Source organism: Mycteria americana, chromosome 8, assembly GCF_035582795.1.
Source record: "Mycteria americana isolate JAX WOST 10 ecotype Jacksonville Zoo and Gardens chromosome 8, USCA_MyAme_1.0, whole genome shotgun sequence".
NCBI classification, from domain to species: Eukaryota; Metazoa; Chordata; class Aves; order Ciconiiformes; family Ciconiidae; genus Mycteria; species Mycteria americana.
Window position 1 is genome coordinate 19,737,193 of NC_134372.1, and position 15,603 is coordinate 19,752,795.

General features: G+C 36.0%; 1 protein-coding gene across 6 annotated transcripts in view; it reads left to right on the forward strand.

Annotated features, from left to right (window-relative positions):
• Positions 1-15,603, forward strand: part of RANBP17 (RAN binding protein 17) — a 166,528-nt gene that overhangs the window by 84,092 nt on the left and 66,833 nt on the right. For all 6 annotated transcript variants that reach the window (XM_075510024.1, XM_075510028.1, XM_075510026.1 and 3 more), the window contains 2 exons: positions 2,237-2,310; positions 11,509-11,582. In XM_075510024.1, the coding sequence (XP_075366139.1) occupies positions 2,237-2,310; positions 11,509-11,582 (148 nt within the window). The remainder of the gene's footprint in view (positions 1-2,236; positions 2,311-11,508; positions 11,583-15,603) is intronic.

Sequence of the window (15,603 nt, forward strand, 5' to 3'; positions counted from 1 at the left end):
TAGCTTACAATTTGTCACGTTACAGAACGGGTAGTAGTTTTTATTACAAGCACTGTATTCATGCTGACTTGAAATGACCCTGTCACATGTGAAAACAAATCAGATTGTTGCTGTTAATGAGCTTTTCAATTTACTATTCAGTGGATCAGATAAGTGGATTTAAGAGGTAATGATCCTGCTTAGCACTCAAGCTTGGCTGTCAGATCCTAGTAGTTGTGGGAAATCCCCAGGGACAAAAGCGTTGACACAGTTCTTGATGGGATAATGGAATCAAAGCTAATGGATGATAAAAGGAGTAGTAAGAGTTACAAGGATAATTGTGGATTAAAGCACTGCTCTTTGTCAACACTGACTGCTGTTTTAGTATTTTATTTGTTAAACTCTGATGTGGGGAGAGCCTAGTTTGACAACAGAGCACGGTGCTACTACGACATGCACTTGCTCACACTCCCTTTCTGCCACTGGTTTCCCGTGGCAGAAAGGAAAGATCTTAACATAAATGTGTGTTTGCTGATATGTTTACGTTCCTCGCTATCTCTTTTTCTCTTTTCCTCATATCAAATACAGAAATTCTTAAACTTAGCTAACATTGCAGCTGCTATAGCATTTCAGCAGTGCACTATTTAGAGAGATGATTTTTTTTAATTGGAAGGTATTATTTTTATATTTGAGTATATTATTGTTGCTATGTTTAATTACTGTAAATGATAACTTCACATTTACTGTGTGAACATAGTATTTTGCAATGTTTGAAGGATTGTATTGTATATTACATTTTTTTTTCATATTTTTATTGTCCTTTCACTACTGATTTTGTCACAATAAATTACATTCATACAAGTATAAAAGGATAAGTTATCTTACAAGTTACATTATCCTCAATCTTGGTGCAATTTCTGGTTAGAGCTGCAAGTTTATTTCCTTATGCCTTTATTATGCTTGGATTTAAAACTATAGTCTTTGGGACATGAAAATACAGGTTTTATTGTATTATGTATTATTTGTATTATTATTATTATGGACTTCCTCAGAGGTAGAATACTGCTGGTTTGGTTTTTAAGTCATGGGATTGCATCACTACCAGAAAGGAGATTGGTACAAGCAAGTTTAGGTACAGTAACAGCAGTATTGAGTTAGCTAAAGTCCATTGGTATTTGTGTGGAATATGTAATGTCAGCGGACAAAATTGACAGCTAGATGGCACCAGGCTTTCACCGCTGGGTAACCGGGGCTACGTGTGCTGTGCCGGGTGCTCTCATTTCAGACCTTAGTGATACTTGACTCGATCACATCATATGGAAGAATTACATAGAACCCATAATATTTGTTTTAGTGTCACTAAAGGTTAAAATGACTGAAATGAAATGTACTGACTGGTAGATCTGCATTTAGCCCAGTCGTAAGCAAATAGCAGAGTTACTTTAGCTCAGAGTAAAGTGAGTTAGCAGAGGATTGTAAAGAAATTTTGCAGTACATGTCTCCCTTCTGTTTCTGAAGTTGATTTAACCCAACTGAATGTTTTTATCCAAACTAAATGTTAGGCTGCTAAAACTACCAGAAAATTTTATGAAGATTACACAGTAAGGAAAAAAAATACTTGATGTGTCCTGTGCATTTGTTACTGCATCATAGTGGCAGTTTGATCCAGTAGGTAGGGTACCAGGAAAACTTGGCTGGTAATATATGTCTTGGATCTGAAATAAAGGGGAAAAGTATACAACTGCAAGTTACTTGGTTGCCAAAGCCTTTGTTCTCCCTTTGAGAACACAAAAACAAATGTCTGAAGAGTACCTAATGTACCAGATTTTATGACTGGCAGTGCAAGAACTTGCAAATGCAAGCTAAAGGACAGTGTTGAATCGTATCCCACTGAGGACAGAGACCAACAGAAGCATGTTTTCTCCATCCCTTTGCAATTTTTTATAATAAACCAGGCTTTTTGAATAGAGACCGTATGGTTCTGTGAACAACAAAGTGAGTTTAATGTGGAAAACTTACATCTCCTTTGTGGGAAGAAATGCATGCAGGGGCAAGTAAAAGCCTATCAGTCCCAAATTCACGTATTGGAGAGTGTATAAGCCATCTCTTACAAATGCTTCAGCAAGATTGGATGGACAGGCATTTGTGCCTGTACTTTTCTCATGCAAAATCAAAATAGGGAAAGTTTTAGAATAAATGAAAATGTTGGCACTTGTAAATGTCTATGATATGTTACTGTTGAAATGTTTATTTCCAGGTGTATGCCCGAATGTCAGAAGTCTTAGGAATAACAGATGACAACCATGTTCTGGAAACATTTATGACAAAAATGTGAGTTTGTGCTTGGGTTCTACTCTGTATGTATTTTGTTTTGTCTTTAATGTTTACATAAAATCCGAGTTTTATTTTGTCATTGTTTGCTCTTTGCTAGAAAAAAGTCTTCCTTAAATTTTAAATATTTGAAGTAATGGATAACCTTTTTCCAAAGCACCTGTATCTTATTTTCTGAAGGTACTGCAGGCCCCTAAATAAACACTTGCAGCTAGATATGTCCTCCACAGTGCCTGCATCACCTCTGGAAATGGCTTATGGGAGAATAGAGCTGAGATTTCATAGAGTCTTGTTCAGTGACAGCCTGGCATAAGCAGTCCACACCATTCCCTACTTGTCATTCCTGGCACCCTCAGATGTCACTGGAATTGCCTGTAAAGCTTCATGGTAATTTACAGTAGGGAACTGACCAAGTTAAACTAATCTTTCTTTGTTCTGGAGAGGCTCTTTTGGATTGCTTTTTGGCAAGATCTGGCAAAATTTGCTCTCTTAAAAATACAGATTCACAGAGGAGGATTTTAAGGCCTCATACTGAAGGAGACAAGGGTCATTATTGTCAGCTTGTCTTCTCATCTCTGGCATTTGGCAGAACTTATTCTGGTGTGTTATTCTAGCAGATAAGCGTTGAAATATTTTCTCTTAAGAATAATCCTAGATAATTACTCTGGAGAAGCTACCTTTTTCTCATGCCTCTGCTGCAGCTGCTTTCCTTGGGTGCCAGCAAAACTACCAGGATTTTGTCTTTTATTACTTATGTCCTTCATGAGATTTGATAGTTTCTCCTGACTCAAAAAGAGTTTCATCTAAAAACAGTTTTGCTCTTGAAGCAAAACAAAATGGTCCCTCTGAAAAATTGTGAATATCCACTAAAAAAATCTGGGAGTCCCCAGGAGACAATGAGTTCTGAATGTGCCTGGAGAAAGAGGAACAAGTACCTTATCTCTTTAGTCTATGGTGAGGAAGATGCTGCATCCTGTCATTTACTTCATGACTTCTAAATCTGATTTATAAGACCCGTAAATACTGTCAGTAGACTTCGACCTACTAGAGAAATATCTCTACTGATGTTGCCAGGTTAGCCATGACCTGTTCGGACAGTATTAAACATGGCTTGTCTTTTGCTACCGTGACTACCAACGTTGAGAAATAGTAGCAATTAAGACAAGGTCATTTTCTAATATGACTTAACTTTTCTGTGAAAAACAAGGCATAAATGCTTTGTTTCCTTGAAACCAGAAGTTGAGTGTTATATCTTGCCTTAGGATAACAATGGTACCCATCAAACCTTGATACTTATCTGGAGTATGCTTTGAAGACAGGTAAATGGATGGTGATGAATCGAAAAATACCGATGGATACTTACTCTACAGTTTCTGGAAGCAGTCCACATCATGGTACTAGACAGCTAAGCTTCGTTTTGTTGTTGCAAACTACAGTGAAACTTGAACAACTGAGGAAAAAGAGCGGGAAAAAGGACTGTTGTTTGGAGACCAGATGCATCAGTTTGCTTCTCTTTTTCTACTTGTTGCTGGCCATTGAGACGAAATCTCTGTTGCCTTTCCCAATTGAGGAAATAACAGTATATCATTTATAACAAGTTGTATGATAAGTACTACATGTGTTTAGATTGGATAGAGCTGTATTTGCACAAGTACTGTAAATCAAGAAAAAACATAGTTAGGTTTTTATGTTACATGGAAGATTTTAAAAGAAAACTAGGTATGTAAAAAGCAAAAATCAGTGCTGCTTTTTCGATTACACAGTCTGTATTTTTATTTTCTCTTTCCTCATGGCTTCCTGTATTTTCCTAAAAACATGAATTGTTCATTGATTAGATTGAAGATCAATTTCATTTTACAGAATGGATGTTACAGCTTGAAATGGACAATTCAGTCAGTAGCTCTAGGAGTTAGCTGTGAAACCGCTGTATAAACACATTCGTGTTTGTGTCAATTAAAGTAAACGAGCTTGTCCCCAGTGATAGCATGCCAATTGGAAAATCTGAGTGTGAAAGCGTAACATAGTGATATATAATCCAAAAACTAGGGTCTGATGGGGCAATCCAGTCTGGCAGCATTTCTGGTGCTGTTACTGAGAATAATCTTAGCACATTTGTAACAGCAGTGGGCAGGATACATGACTGTGAGACCATTCACCTTTTTCTCTTGTGGATGTAATCAGTATTTTTAACCACACTTATTTTAGAAAGCCACTAGTCTACTGTTCTGTCTTACCCTACAGAACCTTTTTTTTTTTTTTTTTTTTTTTAAGTAGGTGAAATTTGTCATATATTATTCCTTAACGCTAGATTGAAAGGAAACGCTAGGGAATTTTTAGTGCGCACTTTCTTGTTAAAGTGGCGGTATTCTCATATAGTAACTGCACAACAATGTTTGAGACTGTATAGTTTGTTTTGTTAAGCTGAGCATTGTGTGGAATAGAGGAGTTATGCTTGAAAGAATATTGTTGCCTGGCTAATGACAACCAGTCTTTCAAATCAGAACGTGTTGGAGAAAGTACCTTATCATAATCTGCCATTAGCACTGTGGGATGATCAAAAGACAATGTCAGGTTATTTCCTTCCACTTTGCCATTAAAGAATTCAATGAAGGATGCATGCAGGAAGCGTTTTATACTTGGTGTGAAGAGTAAACATAGCAACTGAATTTATGGTAGTCAAACAAGTTGTACTCTACCAGAACATATTAATTATTTTTTTTGTTCTGCAGTTGGAGACTTAACCTCTTTTTGTGATAATTTACTGGTTGACACGTGGAGTTTCTAGTTTCCTGAAGTGCAATGTGAGCTCAGTAATGTTTAGATGGATAAATGGCACTTGTCTTTGATTTCTTGAGATCTTGAACACATTTTCTATGGAGCTGTCTTTTTCCAGATCTCTCTGTTTTCAGTAGTTCACTTTTATGTATGTAGCTTTAATCTGCTCTTTTGAATTCATTAGTAGCAGCTTTGCAGTAGAGCATTGGTGATCAAACTCAGTGAGTTCTTTCATTAACAGAAAACAATTTGAAATACTTGTGTCATAGCTACTAGTAGCTGCAGTAGCCACTGTTCAGTTTATGGATTAAAGGCTGTATGAAATAGATATTCTTCAAAGTACAGAAATATTTTGAGATTTGTCAATGTAATAGGTGTCCTTTAGACCTTCTGACTATAGTTTAAAGTACTCCTGTCATATCAGATCCTAGACCTTTTATCACCTTTTCATTGGAAGTTAATGAATGTGCCTTTTACTGAATTCCTGTTAAACCATTTCTGAAGGGATGGAGTTTTATGTAGTCAGAATATCCATTAATGGCTGTATTTTCATCACAGTCTTACCAGGAATTTTACAGGGTAGTTCTTTTAGCATCCACTGTCTTTGCTTGCTTTGACCATCACCTTATAGGGTATATGTGTGGAAGGGGAAAGGCCAACTGAAAAAATACCTAATCTCAAACAGAATTTTTCTAATATGCAAGGCATCTTAAGTCTTCTCAGCTGTGTTCAGCATCGTAACAACAGTAGAGTAGGTTCAATGAGGGATAAGCTGGGAGGAGTTACATGAGTGTGAAGACAGGCAAGAGGGAGCAATGGGATTTTGATGGAGCTACTAGGGTTGCAGTGGGTGACAAGATTCTGGAGAAGGACTATGACTTAAGGTCTCAGCCTGTCTCCTTAGACTTTCTTCTTAGCCTGTTGCCCTGAGGTACTGGTTTTCAAAGGCACAGACTATTCCTCTGTCTCTATGGAGTTCTCTATCCTTGTTGGCTCCTACTTCCTCCCAAAACAGCCCTGACACATGTTCTTATGCCTCTTGTCCTACTGGAAAGTGGAGCAAGGCCAGGACTCTTAAGGCAAGGAATGAGGCACTGTACCCAAAACCAAGAGTAGTCCTCTCCTTCCATTGGTCATCCCTTTGAACAGTAGCTACCTACCTGCCCTGATGCTTCCCTGTATAGGTAAGAGGTAAGGAATATTTAGACTGGAGTAGTTTTAGTTCCATCTGCTCCTTAAGCCTGTCCTGGGCATTTGGCTAAAAGTGTCTTGTATTTATTTTGGCTGCAAGCACCTTTCCTTTTCTTCACTTATTCTTTGTGAGCCTCTTCTGGTTCCTTTCAATTATTATCAAATTCAGGTGGAAGTGATTTATGATGAGGTAGATTTACAAAATACTTGCCCAAATATTTAGTATTTTTGATCATTATAAGATAACTGAAACATGAATGAAAGATGCATATCCAAACATTGCTGTTGGATGTTTTTTGCCTTTTTTTTTTTTTTGTACTGCTGTAATGATTTCACTATGGTGGATGCATATATACATACATATAGAGAGATTTTCCATGTGACAATGTTTAAGTAATACATAAGTACAAAAAGTCTGCATCTCTGAATATTTTTTTGAACACTCATGACTTCATGAATCACAGCAAACTAAAACTTGGCACTTCTGTTCACAACAGAATGTGCATTTTTGTAACTATTCACCTTTGTCCAGCTCTAATGAAAAGTATATATCCAATCACTGTCATTGAGCCACAGAGAGCTTTCACTGTAAATGATAAGCTACAAGAAATAATTAAAACATCACTGTACAGAGCTTTCTTGCCAACAAATTGCTAGCTTTGTTATTACTGAAACTTAAGTACCACATAAGGAAGAGATTTTCAAAGTCTTTTTAGGGATTTGGATGCCCATTTTTCTTGCACTTTAATGGAAATTGAATAGCAGACACCTTAAGCAACTTTGAAAGTTTTGTTTAAAAGGTATGATTTTTTTTATCTTTATGTTTTTTATAATGCAAGTATATTTGCAGTATCCTTAACTTGAGACCAAGACTATTCCTAAATTTACATGGTTTACAAACAAACAAACCACCATACCCAAACTTGCTGATTTGCAGCAGTTGACATCTCTTCTGGCTGGTAGCAACTTACCTTTTGCAACTGCTTCTTTGTCTTATTACCAAATATCCTGTGCATGTGAAGTACAGTAACCTATGCGTGTGCAGGTAGTATAGCATTCCTGGGATCCCTCAGCTTTATGGTGATAACATACTTGCCCATTATATTTCAGAGAAGGGGTTCAAGGCCTCCTGGAAAGAGGATGGATTAATTCTTTGGGCACTTACCAAGTGGCCTGTAAGCAATATTTGAGCACCGTGGCATACAATGATAAATGGAGAAGGTACCTACCATCCATGTGACCAAATGGATTTTCTGTCTTTGTACCGTACATACTCAATCTTCAGCGCTCCCTTTTCTGTGCTGACTCTGCGTTGCTTTTGCTTTTCCACCTTGCGTCCCTGATTCTGTCTCCTCCTCTCAAATTTTCTTTTTTAAATTGCACCATGTTTTTCAGTTCTCTCTTTTAAGCTGGGCATTCCACTTCTATGCTCCAGCAGTATCGTTTCCCATCCACTACTGCCATAAGAACTGCTACATCTTTTATGAAGGGTTATCCTTTGCTGTGCACCACACGGAACTTTTAAGAGCAGCATGATACAGTCCATGTGTCTGAAGAGGTCTCTCTGAATCGTAAACTGAGGACTGGACAGGAAATTAAGGACAGTAGAATGTTGGGGGTGGGGTGGGGGGGTGTGAAGTCATGAAATGGATTTAAGAGGCTGGAAGTGGATACCTTTGCCTTGTTTCTTTCCCTGCCCGCATATCATAATGACTTGATACATGCAAAGAATTTTGATTCTTCTGTGGATGATACGGTAACCATTTTCCCAGAGAATTGCAGATTGGAGTATATAATCATCATTTACCTTCCCCTTCTAGATTGTAGGTTAAAAATACAAAGCCTCTGAAAATAATACTTTTAAGTTACTATATTAAGGGAAGAGATGTTTGGTGTGCTGATGGAACTGCATTAGTAAGCAGTTGTGGTGACAGACAAACTCATAGCAAGCTGGAGGGTTCGGAGGTTGGAAAGCTGGGAAGCTTCTTTGGTGCAGCTTTCAGAAGCTAAGGTTTTTATTCTTCTCTTCTTGCTAAAGGCAAACTAAAAGCAAATGTTTGAAAGTGTACTGGATTCTTAATGTTGTTTCATTTACAGCTTTTCTGCATGGATCAGTGTTACTGTTGCTTTTTTGGTTTTGTGTGTGTGTGTAGTTCAGTATTTTGATACTGGTATTGTTACCAAAACTGGAAATATTCTGCCATTTTTTATTTCCACTTTTTTTGTACTTGCCTTTACAATGTGTTCAATGCTCATCTACCATAGATGTTTTGGTGAATTTGGCATTGGCGTAGCTTTTGAGGAAGCTTTTATTTTCCGTGACTCATCTGAAACTTTATGATTGGTTCCTTTGACTCTGTTTCATTTAGTTCATATTCTAAATCAATAAGCCACTTGAGAGGGAAAGAGGCAAGGACACTAACACTTGGATTTAAGTGCTGTCCTGCCATGATTTCTCCGAGCACTGCAGATTTTTCTCCTCTCTCATTCCTTGGCTTCTCTTCCTTGCATAGTGGAAAACTGCTTTTTATATTAGGAGATTCCTCTCTAGATCTTTACAAATTTTCTCAGATACTTATAATGTTTTGTAGATGTTTCTTAAAATATTACATTTTATGTGTCTTTCATCTTGCCTGATATTGATAAGGCAGAAACAGAAATGGGAATTGCTACAATTATAATCAAAATTTTTTCAGCCTCTGTTCACTCATGAGTACTTTCTAGCTTTTATGTTATTACTCCATCTTTTCAGCATCCAAATACAGCCATGAACTGAAAGAATAGATGTATACAAAAGTACACTGAATGTTGGATGAAGAGCCTTCCTTATACAGTTTTCTCTTCAAGCCGTCAGTGTGACATTTTGTTTTTCTTTAAATGTCTTACATCTGGCTACTGAAGGACAAAGATTTTGCTCTTTTGCAAAATAGCCTTTTTATGATTTTGATATTGATGTCAAATCTTGGTAGTCCATTCATTTTTATTGCTTTGTATGGTATATACTTGTTAAGGATTTAGTGCAACTATAAACATCTCCAGAACTCCCCATAGTAGGGATAAACTGTGAATTACGGACTTGCTAGAATGGGTTATTTCTTTAAGGCAATTTGAACCTCTGTAGCTCTTCATAGAGATTTTCTAAAGTAAATCAATGTTTGTTTGCAAATCTAAATTGAGGAATACTGCTTTGGTAATTGCATTGTTATTTGCCTTTTCCTGAGCAAATAATACTAAACAGTTAGATGCTTTAAACTGCATTCTTGAGTTTATAACTTCCTGAAAAAGAGGTTTAGTTTATGTGGTGTAGTACATTCCTTAGCCTGTGAATACGTAAAAGCAATAATCAATGCTGATTTTAAGGCATTTAACATCTCTTCTTCAAGTTCTATGTTCCCAAAATTGAAATCCTATTGCCTCATGGTATAAATAGCTGCTACTGATCGCTGACCACTCTTGCATTGTGGTCTTTCATCAATAGATCTGACAGCTTAAAGTCAGAATCATTATGCTTATTCTACAGACAAGGAAACTGAGGCATACAAATCTGAAATTACTTATTCTTGGCAGTTTGAGGTACACCCTAGCAATTTGATGTCATGATCAGGAACAGGTTCAGGGCTTCTGAGCCAGGAAGTCGTGCTGCCTTTTTATTTGAATGAGCTATGTTTCAAAAGGCTGTGATGGCCTGTTTTTATTTCTCCACATGAATCCAGTACCAGAAACTCTGCTGTGACTCTCTCATGCAGCATTATCTCCCTGTCTGGAGGAAGGAGCATTCAACTTTCTTTTGGGTTTTTGAGCAATTGAGGGTGTTGTGTTGGTGATATCCCAGAAGAGTAGGGCACAGTACTTGCCTTCAAAAACGGGAACTAAGAGGAAGCAACTTGTTACACGCTGATCAGCCCAACTTGGATTCTCAAAGGAGTACTAGAAAAAGTTACTAGTAGTCAGTGTATAATCAAGTGATAAATGCATTTGGGCTACTTGGGGGAGGGGGGAGTAATTTCTTTTTGGGCTCACTGGCTGGAGTTTACAACAGAAACAGTAAGTATCAGACATTCAGACCTTAGTAAGGTTGTTGACACTGGCCTACATGACATTCCCATAAGAAAGCTAGGAAATGACAGACTGCAAGATCAGTGACTCTTAACTTACTGTTCTAACCACTCCTCATTTGAAAACAATTACGTTCCTCCACCTTACTGGCTTCAATTTACCCCTTTCATCTGAAGGTTAATGCCACCTCTTCACCTCCTAATAAATCTAGTAGGTGAACACAGCAGATTCCATCCCAAGTCACTTAGGTGTCTTTGCACTGACCTGCACACAGTACGTAAGAAGCTGTAGAGGGACCTGGCTCTGTGCTCCATGTCTCATGCTTAACCTATTGGAAGGCAGTAGAGCAAGTCTTCATTGCTTGGTGTTAGCTGCATGATTTTACTGAAAGGCTAACTATAAGAGTTTGCTGTCAAAAGTGGTAAGTTGTTTTATGTGGTGTTCCCCAAGGATTGGTAATAGGTCTAGTGTCATCCTATGTCATAATTTATGCATTGGTTCATTAATCAGAGTGTGCTTCCTAAATGCCTATGTCCGAGAGGGGTTGCAATTAGGGAAATTCAGTATCCCCTATGTATCTTGACTTTAGTTAAGTATTTGGTGTAGGGAAGAGGAACAATAGGGATTAGTACAAGAACTGCAAGGTAGAGTTTCACTGGGAATTGGGTATATCAGTAGCTCTGTGAATTGGCCCTTAGCTTTGCTGTGCCCCATTTCTCCTATGGAAATTTTCCTAGGGAATTTATAGCAATTTGTTTTTATCTTGTGAAGAATTAGGGAAATAAATACTACAGAAGTTAAGTGGCCAGATACTGTGTTGAAAAGTGAGTAAGATATATATATATATATATATATATATATATATATACACATATATATATATATGTAAGTAGGGGTAAGCTTCAGATAATTTATTTCATTATGACAGATGATGAATTTTTTTAAAAGTAATGTATTTGTTACAATGTTACAAAAATGTTTGAATCCCTTGTTCTGGAAAAAGACATGGCATGTTTTTATAGCATTTTCTGTCTCATAAATGGAAAATCCTAAGACATATCACAAATACATTCGTAGTATAATGTGCCACTACTCTGAGCTTTTGCACTGCACTTCTCAAAAAGAGGAAAATGTGTTATAAAATCTCACTCTTTTGTTTTGTTTTGTTTATTCTAGTGTTACAAATCTTAAGTACCGGGGAAGATGTGAGCCCGTGATTTCAAGAACTCTTCAGTTTCTAAATGACCTTTCTGTTGGATATCCTTTTTATTGTATATGGCATAACATATTATTTGAAAATAATAAGGTAAAAATTAATATGAGACTTCTGTTGTTTCGTATGCCACATTTTTAAACCAGTTAGGATATTAGTATTTATTCATCTTGGTTTATCTTTTTCTATGCATAGTTTTTAAAAGGTGTGCTCATTTCCACCTACTTCTTATCAACAAAAGAGAAATCATATAACTAGTTGCTTATAGTCATCTATCCCATTCCTAATCTTGAAGTCAATACCATTGAGCTCAACAATATTGAGAACAGGATTGATTCTGTTAGCAGTTGAGAACAGGATTGGTTCCACTTTGAGGATGAGTCAACTAAGATAGAGTTAGTTTTTAAACACATGAGTTAGATTTTAAACACAAGCCTCTTCACATGTTTTATCATTGCCTGATTCTAAGTTCCTCACTGTGTCAGTGTCATCATTACTACTGATAAAACAACCATGACTTCGCATGTGGATTTTTGTCTAGGTTCAAGTATTTTTGTGAAATTCTTACCCAAATCATGGATGCTAACTTGCTATCTGTTGCAAACCTTTGTATCTTGTTCTAATGTTCAGTTACTTATCATAAGTTGGAGAAGAATGTCTGCATTCTGAATTTTCAGTCAATCGAGCAAGAAGATTTAAAAAAAAAGTAGTAGCTGTTTTTGATGTGACACAATACTTAAAGGTATACGACAGATAATAAACCACCAGAGCTCATGAAAACATGCAATATTGAAATCCTTTGCTATTTTAAAATAAAAACAACTTTTCAGTAATTTTCTAGAGGAGATTGTTAGACAAGCAGAGGGGAAGGCACCTGGAATATGACAATTGGTATCATTTTATTTCTCTGTAGAACTCTAATCGTATAAGAAGAATTTTAATATATTTCCTTGGGTTGAAAGATGAGTGTGAGTTTCCACATTCCATAAGTGAATTTTGTTTAATGAAAATCATACAATGTGTACTTCTATATGTTTACTTGAAATACCATTAAGCAGCTAACTTGATATTTTAAATATGCATGTGTTTATGTTCTCATGGCATCACAGAAATCGGACTGGAAAGGACTTGAAAGTGAAACATTACTAAGGAATTTGACAAAACAGAAGGGGAGACATTTATTTCATTAATAAGATTTATGAAGAGACTAATGAGCTCTCTCTTCTTTTATACTATATACTTATTGCCTCAGTAGGGTTCAAAACACTTTAAAATAACCAAGAAATATAACATGGTGCACCTAACTTAAAGTGCTTGCTTGTTTATTTATGTATGTATACTTGCTGCAATAATCAGCCTCATATTACTGCTAAAGCCAAGAAGCATCTAGCATTTCGTGTTGTCTTCTGGAGGCTTTCAAAGGCATATATTCACATGGTAGCTCTCAAAAATGAGGGTCAGTATAAACTATTGGTGCAAATAATACTTTTCCAAGGCTGAAATGTCTGGATAGTTTTCGTTTTCAAATTACTCAAATTATATTTGCAATAAATGAGTTTCTGCTCATGAAATAGATACAATAATATCAGGACGTAGAAAGGATGAAAAAGTAGATATTTAATAACCTAAGTTCTCCTGAAGAATAGAATTGTGATGAAATTGTGTTGTTTTCTTTTTTCTTTGCAGAAACTTGCTAACAGTTGAAGAGCAGTTTCAGACCCCTATGCATAGTCAGGATGTAAAGCAGCACTGCCTTCATGAATATACATCTTAAACATCAATGTGAAATGTTTAAAGACTAGTAAAAAGAGAGATTAACTAAAAACATAAATAGCAAACATTTATTCAATTACTTTTCAATGGAAATACTTCAAACAAAAATTCTGAGAACAGTAGCTTTTCTGCTTAGATGGGTGGGGTTGTACAAAGGCGGCTTTAATGCTGGTTCACTTCACCGTGATGTTGTATTAGTTAAGTTTAAAATTGTGTTCCCTGGCAAACCATAAAAGATTTCAAAAGTATTAGACACCCACTTTTGTGCTGGAATTTAATATGCAACTTTTTATTGGAAAATAATCGTCCTTGTCTGGCAAAATCCACCATGCAATATTTCTGTTAGTAGGCATAATGCAATAAAGACAGGGAGGGCTATTTATCACTACAAATTTTGAGGATTTCAGGATTCTTTTTATTATTTTAATATATTTCTTTGGTATTAAATCAGAAAAATGATAAATTACACCTGTCGAGGCTGTTTTTCCTTTTTCCCAGAAAATGATGTACAACCCAATTTCACTGGTCATTTTGGCTTTTAAAGATATGTATTTTTTCCTATAAAAAACTCTACCAATAGTTTTTTTTTTAATAATAATACTGAAGTACTTTTTATTTCAAACATATGAAGTAGTTTATAACTACTTCCTGGCATTGCAAACTTTGGCCTTTTCACATTATATTAGGGGTTTTTTAAAAGGCACTAAGTATATATTGCTTTGAAAGAGTGTATTGTTAAGGTGCTGGATCCAGTGGATCAATTTTCAGTATTTGATATAGATTAAATTGTGGCTAGCCTGAAAGGTTAAAATAATAATTTATTTAATTTCAGTACTTTCCTGTACATCAATCAGTTTCTATACAGTCTTAAAAATTGGTATTTTTCTCTTTTTATGTGTATAACAGTCTTTTTCTAAAGGATAATCTAGAATTAAAAGCAAACCATAATTCCAGCAACTGTACTATATAACAGGAAAAAAAAAGGAAGAAAAAACGTAAGACAGTATTAACAACAAAGGCAACAAATGATTGGAGCTAGTGTGGTTTACATTACTTTCACAATTATTCCAGGTTTGCATATTTTGAAATATATTAGCCCAATTTGATTTCAAAGCTCAGTTATTTGAATTATAAATCATTATGTCCCTCCTAGCTGATCAGTTGTGAAATATCTTTGAATTCATTTACATAATGGAATGTTAGTCATTCCTTTATGTCTTTGAAGCCATACTGCTCCCTTATGCATGTTTAGTTCTTTCTAATAATTAACTTTTCCACTGCATATTTTTGTAGCAAAATAACTACAGTTTCATTGTAATTTTGTACAATAACTTGGGGTAAAATATTTATAGTCTCTCAAAAATTCTTTATCCATGTCTTTGTTAGCCTTACAGTGTTATGAAAGGCTCTTCCTAGTAACAGGGGCGGGGGGTGACGATGACGACATGACACAAACAAACAAACAAAATCTATGGAGCTTTGCAATATAAAACCAGGTAATGCTATGTCAAATGTTATAGATTGACAAAGGAGCGTCATCTTAAAACTAGATTAGGAGATTTTTCAGTAGCAGCTATAAAACATATTCTTACACTTTTAACTGTTTAAAAAGAATTTAATCCATTTAAAGTGAAAAGGAAAATTGTTTATTCCCATAAAAGTAATCGAACTCTTCAATCAGTTACGTGCAGGAAGGGCAGAGTGAAGCAAGCACTCAAAAAAAAAAAAAAAAGGGTTATGGGTATTTGTAAAATCTTCTGTGCGTGTACATGACTGTAGGCACTACTGTACAGTCTAAATTATGCAGTCATACTGGTTATTTCTTAAAGAACTTCATCAATGCCAGGGGTCAACAATGTTCAGTAAACTAATGAGTCCTGTTTTTATAATACTCATTGTAGAATGTACAAGCCTGTAAGTCATTTCATTCATTTGATGCCTTCAATGCTTATGAATGTTTCTGGGTTTTGAATTTTTCTATGGCATTCCTGAAAAAGTGTATTAGTATACTTGGATATCACAAAGCCTTTTATATCCCCATTTTACAGATGCAGAATTGAGACAGTGGAATTTAACTCCTTGCTGAGAGTCATACAGCAATTTTATGTCAAATGAAGGAGAAGCAGGAGTCGGAAAATCCAGGCCATTGCTTTGGCCATTCTCTCGCTCCTTGTTTGCAAACATCCCTCACGGCAGCGGTTACCTCTGTACAAAAGCTCACAAAGATGTCAGCCTGGCTCTTATTGGAATGCGCAGTATTATCTCCTTTGCCTAATCCCAAATGT